The sequence below is a fragment of the Seriola aureovittata genome, chromosome 22 (genome assembly GCF_021018895.1).
Source record: "Seriola aureovittata isolate HTS-2021-v1 ecotype China chromosome 22, ASM2101889v1, whole genome shotgun sequence".
NCBI lineage: Eukaryota > Metazoa > Chordata > Actinopteri > Carangiformes > Carangidae > Seriola > Seriola aureovittata.
In genome coordinates, this window is record NC_079385.1 from 8,680,501 (window position 1) to 8,698,991 (window position 18,491).

Consider the following 18,491-nt stretch of genomic DNA (forward strand, 5'->3'; position numbering starts at 1 on the left):
AAAAAAACAGGATCATGTACACCAAGTGTGCTTTTTGGAAATTGTTCCAAAAAGCACACAAAGATATGTCTTTTTTTTTCTTTTTAAATCAAAAATGCTTATAGCAAGGGTTTGAATTTAGGATTCATGTATTTGTACCTCATGTTCATCATGATTCCTCATGATTTATGCTAATTTCCTTGTTGAAATCTATCTACCCAAAATACACACAGACACATCTTCCATCCCTGTGGAGGAATAAATGGTAATCATGCTTTAAGAGACACATCTCCATCATTGGTTGGTCATCTGACTACAACCCTAAATTCCTCTCAGGGCATCAGACAGGAGAGGTGACACGAGTGGGGTTGGGGGGGGTGAAGCCCTGTGTGACTGCCTATTTCCAGCAATATCCTCAGCGACAGAGGTGAGTCACTTGGATGGAGGCTAAAGCAGCTGAGGTCAGTTCACACCGGATTTGACTTCGCTGAGTTAGGAGGGAGATCAGCACGCACCACCCAGCCCCCACCCGCAATCCTCCCCTCCCCTCTTTGGCAAATATTTCTGCATTTATGTATTCTTTTGCTTTTTCCACCAATAGGATTGATGTCGAAAGACTCAAATCTCAAAATGCTTAATCAGAAAATAAATGGATGTAAATGTTTGAGATGGTCACTCTGTTAGCAGTAACGTGAGTTGGTGTAAGAAGAGACATTCCTGTTCACGAGTGAGGGGGGAAAAAAACACACGTAACATGTAATTTAACATGCAGAGCTGCAAAACATGCAACCACATCTTTCCTCTAATAGAGCTAATGAGTAACACAGGAAATGTGAAGCTTAACTTGCAACTTGAAAATCAATCAACCTCTAAATAACTCACATAAGCATGATTCATGAGTCAAATTCTGATTTTTTTTTTTAGCCAAGTAAAGCAAAAAATACTTGAATCTACAGCCTATTACTTGTTTTAAGTTTCATATTTGATGGGTCCCTAACATTGCACACTTAAATGTTTCACTTTTCAAGTTTTATTCGCAAGGGTTTTTTCCTGTCCTGTTCTCTTTCCATGTCCTGTGTGAGACAAAACCACTCAAACAGGTAAATGATCGCACAATTAAGAAAAACAAAAAAAACAACACATCATCACAATTATCAATCATTTGACTAGGAATAGTTTATTAAAGGTGAGAAAACAAAACAAAAAAAAGCCACAATCCATTTGTTTAATTGCTTAAAAGCTATGTACATTATAAATAATTCCACTACATTACAACCATTTGTTTTTCCTAGTCTGGAGTCCTACACATTGAGATGTTACTGTCTGACGAGCCAGGCAGAGGGCAGATAGGAGGGGTACAGGATGTCCAGTAAAACACGACTGGGAACATATTTGTTTATTTGCCTGTTTGCACTGAATACAACAGCTGGAGTAAGTGGGTGTTTGTTTGACTGACTTGTTACTGTTGAGAAGGAGGGCCGGGAAGTAGCTGGTGGAGGTTTTCTAGACCTAAAACTGTTGTAGGAGGACTGAGTCGTGTCTGTGCACTAACAACCTTTTCAGCACATAGCGGTGCTGTGTAGAGAGAACATGTCACTGCTGGAGCCACACGGTGAAAGTTCTTCACCCTCTTCCTGATGCAAGTTTTTCTTGTGCTCTGTAATCCAGGCAGATACAGAAAAGCCCCAATCTTGTCCCTTTTTCTGCCACGCTTGTTCATACGGGGTTATTCTCTCTGTCAGATGCTGTGCAGTCTTACAGGTTGACAGGTTGAAATGCTAGCCTGGGTACTGGTTTTGTGTTATGCTCATTGTGTGAGGTACAGTATTCAAACTCAGTCCTAAGCCGCTGTTTTAGCGCTAACTTCCCTGCTGAGGCTCGTGCTGCTGCTGCTGCTGATGTGAAGTTGCTGGGTTGAGATGAGAGGCAGGGGAGGGATGAGTCCACGAGGCCACGACGGACGAGGGCAGACTCTGCACGTTGCCGCTGCACATTGACGTCGCCAGCACTACCACGCTCTCCTCCGCCACCTCCTCCACCGTCATCCCCGCGCTCGCCCCTGCGGCCTTCCGGGAGCAGTCCATGCAGATGTAATCTTCATTCTCGGCCATTTCGCACGACACGCCCACGCACACCTGGTGGAACCACTCGTCGCAGCCGCCGTCGCACTGCACCCAGTCCACCTGGAAACACACACACAGACAAATGCAGACATGTGATTGAGAATTGAGACGGACGACAAGGAAACTTTATGATAATTACTGGGGAAAAAAAAAACAAAAAAAAACACGTGGCTGTGGTTTGTCATGCAAAACACAAAATTCTGGACAAACATCCATGTGTAATTTTTAACAACACGTGTCAAAGCTGTATGTCAGTCATTGTTTGATTGATCAGATTTTCTGGGATACAGAGCCAAAATAAATCTGAACACTCACCAACTGTTACACATCTCTAACTGTGAGCTACTTCACTCACAGCTCAGCACACAGAGATAACCTATTTCATTGGACTTACTAAATAAGTCCATTTTATTAAAGACTTAAAGTTTAATTTAAGTGTCACACATATTTTGTCACAGTGTATGAAGAACAGCAAAGTTTAGCAAAATCCTCAAGTGAATTAGTCAGTATGGTTAGACGTGTTGTGCTTTCTACAGCAACATGTCACACAACATTTCATACAGAAGATAAGAGTTTAAGTCATTTCAAATTATCTATACATGCATCCTTCTATCTGTTTCTCTGTTGGGCCCTATCCCAGCATGCACTCTGCTAGAGGCAGGGTACACCCTGGACAGGTCACCAGTCTGTCTGCCGGGCTAACGCACAGAGAAGGATAAAAAAACAGAGCACATGCAAAGCCAGCAATTTGTTTTAAAAAAAAAAAACCAAAAAAGCTGACCAGGACAGGTTTGAACTCGTCTCCTGGATTAAATTAGTGGAGTCTTTTAAAATGAGGACTGGTTGTGAGGACATTACTGAGGGAACTCCTTAATCTCAATTTGAATTTGAATTTAAATTTAAATTTCACACAACTGTTAATCATCCCAGCTTCAGGTGTTATCAGCCCAGTTGAGAGCAGCACCTTCATAATTTCATCACCTTTACTCCACCCACAGAGCTGCAGGCCTACCAGTTCCTCAGCTCTGACTGGCTGCCCTGTGGACACGCAGGGGAAGGAGACTGGCCACTGGTTAACTTGGTGGAGAGTCTGGCGTGCTGTCTCAAAAAAGAACCACATCTGTGTGTCCTGTTAATACGTTATGTGTAACTCTCTTTAAGGTGTTCCAGTGCTGTTATCAGCTGTTGATATTCAATAAAGTTCCAAGATATTCATTTTGAGAAGTGTTTGTTATTAACTCGGTACTCAGCAAACAAAGAAACTTGTCATTCACCTGGGTGTTTACAGTTTCGAGGACCTGTAAACCTGCTCTGCTCAAAGAATCGAGCAGCATTTACCACCTCTCTCTGTGAGGCAGGGATGTTAAGCAGGTTCAAGAGGTTTGTCCAAATGACAAATCTGCCAACATCACGGTCCTCCGACAGCACAGCACAGTCCAAGAGCAGCTACATTTTAACACAGCATCCTGCCAGATTTCATGAGGCCAGTCTGCACTTCAGATTTCACAATGCAGAATAAAAGTATATGCTGAGCCACAGGAAAATGATGGGTGCTGGTGGGAGCAGAGCTCACAACTTACGCCTTAAAACACATTTTTACAACAGAGAAGATACAGAAAATTGAAGAAGCACAAAAAAAAAAAAAAAGAAAATCTATTCACAGCCTATAATCACTATACTATAATCAATTTATAGGTGTCTGAACTTTGTGCGGATACACATCTAATCCTTGCATTTTGATCTAAATGTGAGACAACTCAACCTCCTACAGCCCATTAAATCTCCACTTTTTTTATACACGAGGCTGTGTGATCTCTGACAGAGCTGAGGACATTTACTATTACTCACATATACTTATATGGATTTTCACAATACACGTACACTGAGAACATTTCTTTTCAGTCAATTACTAGATTAGTCGAGTGACTTTAACAGTCAATTAATTGTTTACATAAAAAAAAAAAAAAAAGACAAAGTCTCTGTGGGTCCAGCCTCTCCAGTGTAAAGAAATCACTGTTTTTGAAACTGACTGTCTTTGTGTTTTCAACTGTGGTTTGGACAAAATCAGGCATTTGAATACGTCACCTTGGGCTTTGGGAGACTGTGAAGGAAAATGTTCAAACATTTTATAGACACAATAGTATTGTTTTATAGAAACAATTGATAAATCTAAATAATGATTAGTTGCAGCAGTTCTTGACTCAATTAAGTGAATATTTTAGAACGTGATCTTGAATAATCTAGTAAAAATTCAATGTGTCAATATCAGATAATGCTGAGATAATTACCACATGAAGTATGTCCATATTCCCAGGGAAGACATCAAAGGAATATTTCAATAATAATATTCCAAAGATACAGAACTTTGAGTTTTCAGAAGGTGCACAGTCACATGGTCACCTTTGACATCTGTTAATTGATAAACCATAGCTGTGTCTATCAATCATCTATGATTCACCCCTTGTGCCTCTTTTGCTGTAACACAACCTCCTCACAACACAGTGCTGAAACTCAGGCTTATATTAGAAGGAAAAAGACATATTTCATCACCAAATCAGGATGTTCAGAAAATATATTTTTCATTAAAGCAGATGAGGCTGATGACTGAGTCCTCACCTTATCTTTACAGGGTCTCTGGCAGTTCTTGGCTGCACACACAGCGTTCTCATCATTGGAGTCCTCAGCTCCAGACCAGTCGTACTTGGAGGGAATGTCGAGAATCTTCTTCTCCTTCCTCTTCTCCAGTCCCTCCCTGATGGCCTCTGCCTTGGCGGCTGCCTTCTCCTTCCTCTTCCTCTCCTTCTCCTCCTTGGCTAACCGTTTGGCTAGCTGCTTCATCTCCCGATTCTTGTCCAGGTTTAGTTTCAGTTTCTTCTTCTTGGGTTTCCCACCCAAGCTGAGCTCTAACCCGACTCTTTTCAGTTCTTTGGACTTGGCCGGTCGCATTTCTCCCATTGCTGAGGCTCCACCGGCGGCTGCAGCAGCCATCAGCATGTGGTGATGCTCGGCTCTTTCCAACTTCCGTTTCCTCTTCTTCTCTGAATCTTTAAGCTTGATCTTCAGCGGCTTCTCCATCAGAGAATCATCAGGCTGTAGAAAACAAAGGACAGATTGCAGACATGATTTTCCTTAATTTGACCTGTAGCTCTGTAAGTATTTGCAAAACTCTTCACCAGAACCAACCAGAACAACCGCTTCAAACACAATCCCGATATTCAGTCACTAACCAGCATTTACCATAAGGTCCGGCTGTGCAATCAGGTTGCGTAACAAATAACCTCCCTACCTCCATGACCTGCAGGAATCTCTCCTCAGAGGGGGGGTGTGTGGCCTGCAGGATCCTCCAGATGTGCTGGGTCTCATCCAGGGACACCTCCAGCAGGTCTCCCAGCATCATCAGCTCCTCCAGCTGGGCCTTAGCCTGTGGGGACAGCTCGAGCACTGGCGGCTCAAGGCTGCGAGGGACGAGGGGGGTCTTCCTGGGCTGCTTTCTGGGTGTGCCTAGGTCTGAGATGTAAATATTGTGAGTATGAGATGACGAAGGCACTTATTTCAGAAGAAATCAGGAACACACGGACAGAAAATTGAATCTTTCATTTCTCAAGAGTGTAATTAAACATGTGTGTTGAAAACAGAAGTGGTGAAATAAAATATAGCTTTGAATCATTTGAGCTTGAATTGTCTGGTGAAAAAAAAAGGAGCACTAAAAAGGAGAAGGGATCGGTGTGCAGAGTCAACAAAGCAAATCAAGAAATAATTTAAATAAAGTAAATGTGGCCTCACTTTGCACACAGGACTTGGATGCTGAAGAGTAGGCGTGCTCGGCACAGAAGGAAGGTGTGGCAGCCGGCCACATGTGACTGACCACCTCCTCAGACTTAACGGGAATCTCCTCATCGCAGAACAGGTAGGGCTTCACCTCACCTGGGTCCTAAAACAAAATGGATACGCCAAGAGCAAAGAATTAAAAAAAAAACAAAAAAAAACTACTTGCTAATATGGATTTTGACCAATATCCCCTGGTTAAAATCCTAAAGGCCTTTAATGCCTCACTGACCTTCATATCATAACCGTAAGTCTCCCTGATATCCTCGTCTGAGTCCGTCTCCTCGTCATCGTAGTCGACAGACTGGCGAGGTGACGTGGCTCTGCTGAAACCTGACTGCTGGAAAGTCTGGATGTGGCCCTGGGGAGGGAACACACACACACACACACACACACACACACACAGTGTCTCTAATGTTTCATATATTTCTCAACAGAAAAAAAAAAAAGCATCTATGCTACATTATCTTTTTCTAAAAAGCATGATGCTAAAGAAGAAAAGCCAAAATGAAATCAGCAGTTGCCAACATACTGATACCTGTAATTCCTGACCCTATCTTGTGGTCTTGTTTCATGTTTAAACATTAGTGCCCTCTTTTGGTGCAGTCTGTACTTGCATCCAAAGCCCCAGTGGAGGCAACAAGAACTACACTACACTACCAGGAGTCTTACTGATGTTGTAGTGTATTAGAGCAGAATGTTAAATGTTGTACCTGCAGGTCAGGGTTGGCAGCAGCTTTCTGAAGCTCAGCGTTGATGATCTTCTCAGTCTTCTCCCTCGCAGCTTGCTCCACCATGCGCTGGCTCAGCACAGACAGTTTTGCCAGGGCTGAGGACAACTCTTCAGTGGCCAGAGCTTGACGTGCTCGGTCCTGGTGGGACAGTGAGACCAGTGGAAGGATCAAAAAGCAAACCGTGGAAGCGTTCAAAAATAAAGCTGGCTGATGGCTGTAACCTGAGAAGCTATAATGAGTAATGTCATTTCTCTGCATACCTGCCAGCTCATCGCCCTCTCTGTCAAACACTGGAGAGCCTCTCCCTCTGGCAGACGCACCGGCAGTTTCTGTAGCGACACCAACAGCGACAGAATGGTCTCTAGCCTCGGCCTCCTAGACCGCTGACACAGCGGACATAGAAATTTGGAGTCTTTGCTATTACTCTGCCAACCCACACCCACTTTCTTCTGAGACCCCGTCTTAGGCAGAGGCACGCACGCTCCGTGGAACCAGTCCTTACAAAGCTCGCACTGTAGCATGAAGCCGCTGGCCGTCTTTCGACACAGGCAGAACTTGACCTCCTCGATGCGGTCAGCCATGGCCATCTTGGCTAAGTTGGCGGCGCGGAGCGAGTGGATGGCCTCCACTTCTTTCTGCTCTTTGGCTTTGAAGGCTGCTACAACAGTGGAAGGGTCTCGCACCTCCTCGAGGCTCTCCTCCAGGTCGCTGAGGGTTTCGGGGTCAAAGCCTCCTCTCTCCTTCTCCATGAGCTCCTTGACACGCTTCCGTTTGCTTTTGCTGTTACCGTAGATGCCGATGTCCACACGGGGACTGAGAACCTGAGGGAAGGGACACAAAGGACAGCAACAACTTTTCATTCTGTTTAAAGTACGTGTTTTTCCATTTTGTGTGTCCGTGAAATTATCCCCAAACGTTGTTGTTACAGTAAACAGCTGTGATGTGGAGACTGCACTATATCTGTATTGCATATATTTCAATTTAATTTTAGCATCAAAGCCCAATATAATCTAAACACCTCACAGCCAAGCATCAAATGAAAAAACTACTCAATCCTTGACTTGTGATGGCTCACCTGGAGCAGTGTGTATGTGGAGTTCTTCTTGAGGAAGGTGCGAGCAGTCCTCTCCCTCCAGGCTCGGGCTGCGGCCACCTGAGACTCCACCTGGGCCAGCGGATCTAGCCGGACAGGGATGGAGCGACCCCTGGCCAGCAGGCTCTCCAGCTGCTCCAGGTAAGCGTAGCTGCTACCACTCTGGATGGCCTCCACCTTGGCGGTCCACTCCTTTGCCTTCTGCAGGGCCTCTCGCAGGGCCAAAATATTAGGCAGATACGCTGGGATGTTCCTAGCTTCCAGCACGATGCTCTCCAAGGTCACCATGCTGTGTCGAGGCCTGGGGTTACAGGAGGACAGACAGACAGACATGGCATCATCAAGCATTAAATGATGAGCAGCACTGTAGGAAAGTGCAAACATCCTCATTAAGTCTTTGTAAAACATGTTTGTATTAATTTGTATGTCTGCAGCCATACCTGGCCTGCAGGCAGGCACGAGCCTTATCCTCCCATCTCTCTGAAACAGTGAGGATCTCTTGCAGTTCAGCCATGGCCTTCTCCACAGCGTGGTGGGGAGCCAGACCCACTCCAGAGTCTATCAGCCTCTTCATCAGCTCCAGTGTGACACGGTGGGGCTCAGCCAGGGTGACACGCACCTGGGATGTGAGAGGGATAGAACGTTCATCACATGAGGCCACAACTACTATAACTCATTTTAATCAAACAAACAGGTTGTGGCTCTTATAAGGGCCCACCTCATCGAGCCAGCGGGCCTGCTGGAGCTCTTGCTTGAGTCTTGGAAGCTCAGGCAGCTCTACGTCCAGGCCGCTGCCCAGGTCCAACAGCGCCTGCAGCTTGGAGGAATCGGGCATCTCATCTGACAGCGCTGCCTGGGCTCGCTCATGGAAGTCCTCCACATTCTCCAATAACTCCTGAAGCAAGGAAGGTAAATTACAGAGATTTGGGGCTAAAGAAAAGGGTGCGGAGTCAGACTGAGTAATAGTAGTTCAATAGTATTGATTTAGGAAGACGGGGGAGGGAATAAAGATGAGACTAAAATGAATGAGAAATAAAGGTGTGAACTACATTTCATTTACAACTTGTGAGCTTTGCTTAGCACGTAGGTGTAGACGGGACTAACTTTGACTTGTCGGGCTTGGCTGATGATGCAGGGCAGCCTGTAGAGCTGATCCACGAAGGCCTTGAGCTCGTCCACTGTCAGTTTGGTACGGTTCCGACTGCTCTCAGAACGTAGGCGGCTGCTACAGACACACACACATGGAAAAACAGCTATGATTGAGTTCACCTTTTGAACCTGAGCAGATGGAGTATTGATTTCCAAATGGAAAAAAAAAAAATGTTTGAGTGTGTGTACATGCTGGTTCATCAGTGAATTGCTTTTCTGTTGAATTACATTAAAGGTTTGTGTATCCATGTCCACTGACCTGTGCCTCTGCTTTCGGCTGAGCAGCAGCTGGGCTACAGATGAGCACGTCTCCGCCTCTTTGACCATCTCCCTGAGGCGTCGGAACAGAGCGTTCTCAGGATACTTTCTGTCCTCTGCATCCTCCAGCAAAACCTTGAGCTCAATAAGATCTGTCAGACACACAAACGAATGGTGAAATGGCACAAAGACAAGCTACCACAAAAACAATTACAAATATGTATGTATTTTCTTTTTTTTTAAAGTATATTTTTTGGGGCTTTTATGCCTTTAATGGACAGCACAGTGGAGAGTGACAGGAAACAGGGAGGCAGAGAGAGGGGGAATGACATGCAGTGAAAGGCCGTCCGATGCGGGATTCGAACCGGGGCCGACTGCAGCGAGGACTGTAGCCTCTACACATGGGGCGCCTGCTTAAACCACTACGCTACACGACGCCCATGTATGTATTTTCTAGTAGTAACAAAGTACATAAAACCTTTCTTGTTCTTCTGGTCCGCAGCTAAAGCCTCTGTGACCCTCTTTGCCCAGGTGTCGTAGGACTGGGCCCGTGTCTTGACCCCGTAAAGCATGGACGGAAACTCCTCCAGATCATAACGATACCTGAAATATATCATGCACATAACTAGTTGATATGTTTTATGAGGCCAACTAAATGTTGAGTGGGGCACTGCTCGCCAACTCAATTACAAATAATGGACTTTACTTTCAGTTATTCGTTTAACAGATTGAACTGAACTGGTATTGTGCCAAAAAGCAATTCCTCTCACCGGAGACACTTGTTGCCGAGCGGACAGTCGCAGAGATCTGCTGCATGGTGAAGACAGACCAGGCGATCGGGGCTGCAGGAACAGGTCAGTGCAGACAGGAAACAGGTCGTCTTACACTTGTGGCACTGGCGCTCATCGTCAGGGACCAGCTCAAAAACTTCCTGTTCTGACGACAGCACGCCCTATAGGTCAGGAGGAAACAAAACTGATGAAAATAGGAAACACAGGCACAAGATAAGCACTAGTTAGAACCGCCGACAGTTAATCAAACCACAGATGACACACAGGTTTAAAGCCAGTTTACCATGAATTACCAGGACCAGACTACTTTCATGAGAGTCTTCTCACCATTTCTTGGACGGCCTGTCTGAGTTTTGTCTCCTCCTCCATCATATCTCCCATTTCCTTGAATACAGCAGCAGCCAGTTCCACATCAAGGCTCTCTGGATCAGCGGCCATCTTGCAGAGCAGCTCCTCGTGGGAGAAAACGCAGTAGCGGTGGAGCCGTCGGTAGTGGGCCACACACTGACGACCCATAGGTAACTGAAGAATAGCATGAGTGAAAGATGAACACCCATGTTCAATAAAAAAAGTTTAATCGAAGAAGAATTTATGTTTCCCTCACCCAGTCAGCAGTGCAGAAGTTAACAGCCTCTGCGAAGTTATAGCCCTGGTTGAAGCCGCTGTGGTAGGCCCTTGGGAAGGTCACCACAAACTCCCCGGCACACTGATTGGTCCTGTACACCTGGGGGGGGGGGGTGGGGGGGTGGATACACACATGTGATTAATAAACAACATGGAACAAACAACCAATATCTAATTAGATCTAATATCAACCCCAGGCCAAGGATACATACAGGGACGCCGTGCTCCATGAGGACATTGGGATTCATGATGGTGACCAGTTGATGGAGGAGGTCAGGCTGGGAGTCAAACAGCTCTGGAGCCAACTTCTTCATTACAGCCTCCAGCTGCTCTGCTGCAGAGGCCGGCACTCCATACCAAGTCTTCGGTTCACCCCTGGAAAACAGAGAATAAATTAACTTTAAAGTTATTTACTTATCCAGAGTGACACACCAGTGGAACAAAATAAAGACAGTTCCCATGCACATCGATAATTCAATAGTACTTTTTTTACTTTTTTTATTTTTTTCCAGTATCTTTTATTTCAATTGTGTATTTTTTGTTTACGTCATTATACATGTATCAGGGCTGTAACAAAGTGCTGTCCTGTGCACCCTTTATCTCACCAGTGCAAGAAGTTGATGGAGTAACTCCAGTGGTCCTCAATGTGCCAGCAGAAAGAGGAGAAACACATGCCCACATAAAGCCAGGGTACCTTCATGCCCGAGATGTCCACATTGATGTGGGTGAGCACCGACTGCTCCAGCACCGGCATGTTGTTCAGGTTCCAGCCGGAGTTGGCATACTCCTGAGAGGGGTTGGATATAAAGTGCTTTTATTCACTTCAGGGCAAAGGTCACGTTTTTTTACTGAATAAAAAGAAAAAAGGTTTTTGGGGGAATTCTTAGATGGAAGTCTGAGAAATAAAATGACCCTGGTAATGTCTTAAAAGTATTTTATTTTATAGGTTATAAACCTCTAGAAGAATATTTAAGAAAATAATGAACTGGGCTTATAAGTAAGCTCAACATAATAATAAGCTGGGCGATATGGTAAAAAACCTCATATCTTGATATACATTATAATGCCATATATAATACTATGAAAACTTTAACAAAGTATAATGTTAAAATATCAGTATTTATTTGTAACACCAAAAACACAGCATACTGTATATCTAACGTAGGTGTATAGTAGTGTTTAAAAAAATAAATAAACATAACAGAATTGTGCACACAGCATACATCTTGCTATAAAGTCAGCTGCTTCCAACTCTGCACATAAATAAAAGTTAAACAAAAACTGTGGCAATATAAGAAAAGCTTTGCACTGTGCCTCTCTAGCCTCAGGTTTTGTGACAGGAACATGAGCCTGTCAACAGTGTCTGGTTTCAGGAATGCCCTGTGGGATGTCATAATGTTACCACTGGCGCTAAACACCCTTTCAGAAGGGGAACTCGTGGCCGGGACAGAGAGGTATTTTTTGCTAAATGGTTGAGCTTTGGTAACATTGCTTCATGAAGCTAAGACATAGACCCTGGTGCAGGAAACTGGTGAAATGTGCTACAGTGACATGCATCGACAAGGCAGGTGTTACAACAGTGGCGTATGTGCACGCATGTGCGCGGTTATTTCTTATATCTTTTATAAAATAATCAAATACGTCAATATTTTTGATATTCCAGCCAGTCCTACATAATATGCACGTATTAGAGGTTCTAAATGTGTTGAATAATACAACAAGTCACTTCAAGATAAGATGTTAAGGTTTGTCAAGTCGACAATTGAAATGTTTATGGAAATATAAACTATAAAACCATTTTCTCACCTCTTCATCTCCTAGTAGCCTCCTCTTGCCGTCCCTGACAGGAAATCCACTGCCCACCTCTTTGGAGCTGATATCAGCTCCGTACTCTACGATGACATCCTCCTCGATGCTGCTGACCAGCCTCCAGAACTCCTTCTCCACCAGCTCTGTAGGGACCATCTGGGGGCAGAGAGTGGAACTAATGAAAGTCCCTGCTTTATCTTTTCACTGCAAAAGCCTTTGAGCGACACACGCAACTTCTAAGTGTTAAAGCAGAACTTGGGAAGCAGCCAGATGACAGGAGGACATTTATGAAAGAGCGGACGTATTCTAGATTAAAAATCTGATTTTACATACATGCACAGGCATGTTGAAATAGTCGGACTTGAAGTGGTCAGCCATCTCTCCGAAGCTCTGGAGCGAGTACTCTCTCACAGCCTGCTCAAAGCCGAAAGCTTCCCTGGGCTTACTGCACTCCTGTGAGGGTGGATGGAAAACATATTTATGACAGCAGGGATTAACATCAAGTGCAATCAGCACAAAGACGGTTAATTACACAATAGTTATGATAATGTAAATAAACAACTCTTATCATTTGAAACTCTCTCCTTTAAGCTATCATCAAAAATGTTTGGCATGTGCATTTTCACATGTGAGGATCTGAAAAGTATCAGTTAATATATTTCAACTTTCTTTGAGAACTTGAACTGGTGGGTAAGCGTTCGAGCATTACCTCAGCAACACATTTTGGGCAGCGCCAGTCCCCCTTGGGCACATCCTGTAGAGGCGGGATCAAACAGAAAGTGTGGTAACTGTCATCACAGCCGTCGCACAGTAGGAGCCGGTCCTCCTCGTCGCCGCGGCCACACATCAGGCAGAGGTAGAGGTCGATCTGGGGGATCAGTGTTACAAAACACACAAACATGGTCATTTTCAGAGTTACAGCGGATACAATGAATGTCAGCTATCAGTTAAATGTCAAAGTCACTGAACTGGTACTCACAAAGTTGACCTCCAGGGTCTCCTTGCGTGGTCTCATTTTGATGGCGAAGGCCTGAGCTTTGAGGTGACGCTGTTTCTTGGTGAATCCATCATCTAAGTGAAAGGTGCCGATGCAAGAAAAGAAATACTCACGATCACTCTACTGGCTTGTTGGTCGGTGTGTAAAAATAAAGGTCAACCAAAAATGATCCTTACCAGCTGACACAATCTCCAGGCCCACCATCTTGGGACTTGTGCTGAAGAGTTTGAGGCCTTTTGGGTCCTTGTTTTCTCTCTGGAGAAACACAGTAACAGCAGACTGTGAAACAGAGTACTGCTGCAACAAGGCCAAATGTTAGACTCTGGGGAGCCTGCCTGCCACAGCTGGGAATCCGCACAGGGGCAGGGAAAGAGATGCTTAAAGCAGATTAGCCAATATTAAAAGGACTAAGCTTTTGTTTGTGGTGAAACGACTGCTCTGACACAAACGATGAATTTGTGACGTATTCACTAAAAGGAATGAAACTTTCTCCAGTGAGACACAATCTCTTAGTTTATCTGACAATTACCAATATTGTAGCTGTTTTTTGTTCTTTGTTTACCTCAGACTTAAGGCGCCTGGAGCGTCTCTCAGGCAGAAGCCTCTCTTTGGTTTGCGTTGCATCACCCTCCCCATCTTTCTCCTTCTCCTTTTCCTCTTCCTCGTCTTGCTCCTCTTCCTCCACCGCCTCATCACCAACTCCCTCATCTACTTCCTCACCATCATCACCCTCATCATATAGCCTCTGGATGCCCTGAGTGGAGAAAGGAGTTGGGTGAAAGGAAATGAAAGTTTTACAAAACAGGGATATTATTATTAGGCACAAAGCTATTTGCAGCAGGTTTAATTTGGTGAAGCCAAGTTTGGTTGGTGTCACACAGTATGAAGCAGTCAAAGGCTGAAATGTGACAGAGACACTGGCAGCAGCCAAACCAAATTTAGCTCAATGGGAGAAGAGTCATTTCAATATCAACACCCACTCACATGCTGTGTAAATTTACTTGCTCCAACTGTACAATTTCAGTTAAAATCATTTTGGCTGTCTCGTACACAATGGTGCAAAATGGTTCCATTCCTGAATCAGTGTGCAACATCAACAACATTACGTCAACATGTTTGCAGATGTTCTAGCTTCCACAGTGTCTGCAAGACAACACTGTTTTGTCAGAAGACAATCAAGCAAACCTGCTTATTTTCTCGCCTTTTTAAAACGTATCATGAGCTTAAATCTAATTAACTGCAATATTTGTACCAATTACAGAATTACAGACAAACTGGCATCAGCATCACTCACAGTTAGCGTGGCTCCAGACTGAAAGAGCTCATACGGGTAAAGGATCCTCTCGTAGTGGGAGCGCAGCAGCGAGCCGGCACCTTTCCCCGATGGGAAACCCATTCGGCTGGCCACCTTCGACCACCTTTTCTCTTTACACACGGTCTCAAAGCCACCCTCGGATGACACAATCTGAAAAACACACATGTGCAGGTGCGCACACAGTCAAGTGCAAAACAAACGATAAGAAAATGTCTTTGCGAGGAGTAAACAACTACATGCAGTGTGCAGCAGCAGTCAATTAAAGCATCTGCCAAAGTTTTGATGATATTTTATAAAATCAGAAAACAAAATATAAAAAAACGGGTTAATCAATCTTATTTTCAAGTTGTAGCAAAACATCTCGCAGCACGACAAAAGCATTCATATCCATTTATCCATGAATATCAACAGTACATAATTATTCTAAAAACAAACAGCACACACACATAAAAACAAATCTAAATGTATCTAGTTTTACCTTGCTTAGCTGATAGAGGTCCAAAATTTTTCTCTCCACATGAGGGAATCGAATCTTGGATCCCTGCAGCTCCCAGAATTTTGCGATTTGATCCAGAAAGTTGAGCTTAACCCGAGTGAGGGCCTGGACAGGCAGGGGAGAGGGGAGAGAGGTCAGACTCTAAGTGCATGAGCCCAGTGTTCTGCTGTTATACACACTGGACACCTCAGGCAAAATTATGTCTGAATGGCTGCACTTTGATACACGAAAATACTGCTCTGGTTAGTTGAAAACCTTATAACTCTGATCTTGAAACCGTGCTGCTGCCCTTTGGTTTACAAGCATTAAACAACAGAATTGAGTAACACTTCACGGGTGTGAGATAGAACACACTGTAGTTGGAAAAAGAGTACATAAGCTGCTTCTATCCAAGCAGCATTGATGAGTTAATTAACAGCACACCTGTGATGAAGACTCTGTTTCTTCCAGAAATGTCTATCAAAACAGAATGCAGTTTGAATAGTTTCCAAAATACCTGCTGCCATTCTGAATATTTCTCTGTACTCTTCATAAAGCAACACTGGAGGATCTTCATTCATTATATTGTTATGATGACATGATGCATCTTCTTGGCAAACTCACCTCAAGTTCATTCAGTCTTTGTACTCTAGGAGTGAAGCGAAAGTTGCGCACATCGCAGGCAAATGGAGGCTGCCAGTCCTGATAGACAGGAAAACAGAAACATCAGCTCTGCCCAAGACAACATCAACAATGAGGAAATGACAGCAACAACACTGACAACTTGGAACAAATCAATGTTTCTCAAGAAAAAAAGAGCATGAGCAGGGCTTTTTTTTAAGTAAGGTTGATTCAACTATTGCATTCACAACAAACCACTACTCATACACGAGTGCCATTGAGTCTATTTGTGTACAGTACAACTGTGTATACTTCTGACTGTTTGAAGCCATTATTTTCTAAATTAATAAAATGCTTTGGTCACACACGCGATGCCCCAAATTTTTAAAGGTCCAAGAAAATTAAAATGATCCGGATTGGATGCTTGTATGTCTACAAAACACATCATAAACAGCAGAAATATGGGGTTATGGTCTGACAGGAGCTACAGGCCTGCATATGGCTCAGTGTCGCATCTTCGCTGCTAGCGTGGTCCAGTCGTTGTACTGTAACTTAGCTAGCCGCCAGGAAAACAAAAACAAAGCAATTGTGGGAACTGTTGAATTTACTTTGCCCTTTTAAAACTTTTCTGAACAACAAAGGAAAGCCAGTGTCACCCTAGTTCAAAATATGCTCGCTTGGGTGCAAATAAATTAAGCCTTATTTGACCTCTATTAGAGTAATGGCAACTAGTATTGTCGTTGCCTATTGCAGAATTCACGCAGGCCCAAAGTAAAGCAGCGCTACCTACGTAGGCGCATAAGAGGCAAATCCTCACAGGTTTTAATCCACTGTTTAAGATGACATGAGTTTACCTCAGGGGGTCGGATCTTGCAGATACCCGTTTTCTCTGCAATGGGTCGGATTTTGTTGATGAATCCTAAAGGATCTGAGAAATCCTCCCAACTCGGCTCAAAAACCGGGCATTCAGGAGGTGGGACGAACTCAGCAAATGCAGACATGTTTGAGTGGTTCCAGTGAAACAATCTTTTTTTAAAAAAATATGACAAAATGCACCGAGTTGAGCTCAACAGCCCATGATTATTTCCAATAATTTTCTTCTTGTAGAACTTCCTCCGTGTCCATCATGATCCTTCAAATTCCCTAAATAGCAAATCACTTCAGTGACAAGGCATCCCTGCCGCGATGGCGAATCATAATCTGGTCTGAAAGTGAATACATAAATACAACAACCGGGCAGCTGCTGATCAGTGTTTTCCCATCATCCGTAAACAGCGGGCCGGGCCAGGCCGGGGAGTCTCCACCACCACTCCCCTACCTGGGACGGAGGGCAGGGTCAGTCCGAAACGCCATCATTCCTTCTCACCGACGACAGCTTCTCAAAAAACAACTCAGCTGTGAAGACTTGGGCCAGGGACGACAACAGAATTTAAACTAAGTTTGCAAACACAAAACAAAAACACTCCTGCTTTACAACGTTGGCTGTGGTTTTATGTTGCGCAGGCTAGCATTGCTACTGCTACGTCTCTGTACCTAGGTAGTGCATGATTTCTTCGTGATGATGCATTTCCAACAAAGTTATCCACGGTTGGCTAAGTCCTGTAGCTAGCTGGCAGTGTTTATTAGCTAACGTAATCACGCTCGCTTGTCGTATCTCCCAGAATAAACTCTTTGCGTCCAATTCTTCGAGCGAGCACCTGATAGCTAAGTACCAGCCAAGCCGGACCACAACAAGGAGGAGGCTAGTAGTAGCAAGCGTACATTGTTGACTGATGTCTTCACTCAATGCATCCACCCTCATTCATTGAAGCATTTGAGGCAATGGAACACTAGCATACAGCTAATTTGGTAGGCTAAAATCAGTTTAGCTACCGCTGCCCGTTGCGCAGCTAACATTAACGTTAGCTAAGAATGTCGGCTGAGCAGGACAGTCCGCCATGGCTTGAATAGGTTCATCGGAATCACATAGAAAAAGGGCATCAATCCTTTTGCTTTGTTTCGCCGAATATCACTTTCCGTATTATTTAACGTCGTCTGTAGATACTGTGGCCGCATTAGCCAACGTGCTAGCAAGGTTGGGAGAGCTTCTGTGATGCCTTCATGGACACTCGTAAACTTTTTACTACTTCCGAGTTTGCTGGTTGTGTAAAGGCAGTGTTTTGCCTGTAAATAGTAGCTTGTAACAACGTTTGCCATGGACAACGACTTATAGCTATTCTTTTGTTTTATAAACAGGAAAGCGTGGTGATGTAACATGTTGTATCAATACAATGAAGGTGAGATAATGCCATTTGTGTAGTAATTAAGGTTACATTTAGCGACCAGACACTGCTGTGGTTGTATTACCTTTACTTGTACGGTTACTATCAAGAAGCAACTTTTGGGCGACCATGTACCGTTTAAAAAGAATTTGACAGTCTTTTGTACCACTTTACCGGATATTTTCAACAAGCGGAACTTCAATATTTCCTACAGTACCTTAAGGCAGCATTGTTTTGTTTCTACAAAGCTTTGTTTCAAAGACGAAAATAAATGTGTTCAGATGAATGCGTGACCAAATTGAATTTTACTGCTCAGTATAAAAATGTCTCATTCATAAATATGCGTTTGTCACAATAATGATGATACATTTTAGTGTTGCTAACATTTCTATACAAGTTTACAGCCATATAATGAGTACCCATCCTCCGCTTCCGGG

The 18,491-nt window shown here is 44.0% G+C and overlaps 1 protein-coding gene across 2 annotated transcripts; it reads right to left on the reverse strand.

The window, feature by feature from the left end:
- Positions 1-1,136: 1,136 nt before the first annotated feature.
- Positions 1,137-18,405, reverse strand: kdm5a (lysine (K)-specific demethylase 5A). Of its 2 annotated transcripts, none has more exons than XM_056368036.1 (28): positions 16,648-18,405; positions 15,797-15,874; positions 15,176-15,298; positions 14,677-14,847; positions 13,945-14,136; positions 13,559-13,637; positions 13,365-13,456; positions 13,095-13,253; positions 12,719-12,838; positions 12,383-12,541; positions 11,182-11,363; positions 10,789-10,951; positions 10,557-10,676; positions 10,280-10,474; positions 9,932-10,113; positions 9,640-9,764; positions 9,163-9,313; positions 8,859-8,976; positions 8,473-8,649; positions 8,195-8,373; positions 7,737-8,055; positions 6,922-7,482; positions 6,641-6,799; positions 6,160-6,288; positions 5,886-6,033; positions 5,389-5,609; positions 4,719-5,192; positions 1,137-2,162 (listed from the first exon to the last, which is right to left on the reverse strand). In XM_056368036.1, exons 1-28 carry the CDS (start codon positions 16,792-16,794, stop codon positions 1,839-1,841), a joined length of 5,247 nt encoding a protein of 1,748 aa, XP_056224011.1. In that variant the 5' UTR covers positions 16,795-18,405; the 3' UTR covers positions 1,137-1,838. The 2 variants fall into 2 exon arrangements, with proteins under 2 accessions (XP_056224011.1, XP_056224010.1); XM_056368035.1 differs by having other exon boundaries at positions 8,859-8,979.
- Between the last annotated feature and the right edge of the window lie 86 nt (positions 18,406-18,491).

What these genes read in the sequence shown, in the direction of transcription:
- kdm5a (XM_056368035.1), bottom strand. Translation starts at nt 16,794, where the DNA reads ATGTCTGCATTTGCTGAGTTCGTCCCACCTCCTGAATGCCCGGTTTTT. An exon ending in ATTTCAACATGCCTGTGCAT is followed by an intron (nt 12,542 to 12,718) that starts GTATGTAAAATC and finishes CTCTGCCCCCAG; the next exon opens with ATGGTCCCTACAGAGCTGGT. An exon ending in ATCCAAGTCCTGTGTGCAAA is followed by an intron (nt 5,610 to 5,885) that starts GTGAGGCCACAT and finishes TTTACATCTCAG; the next exon opens with ACCTAGGCACACCCAGAAAG.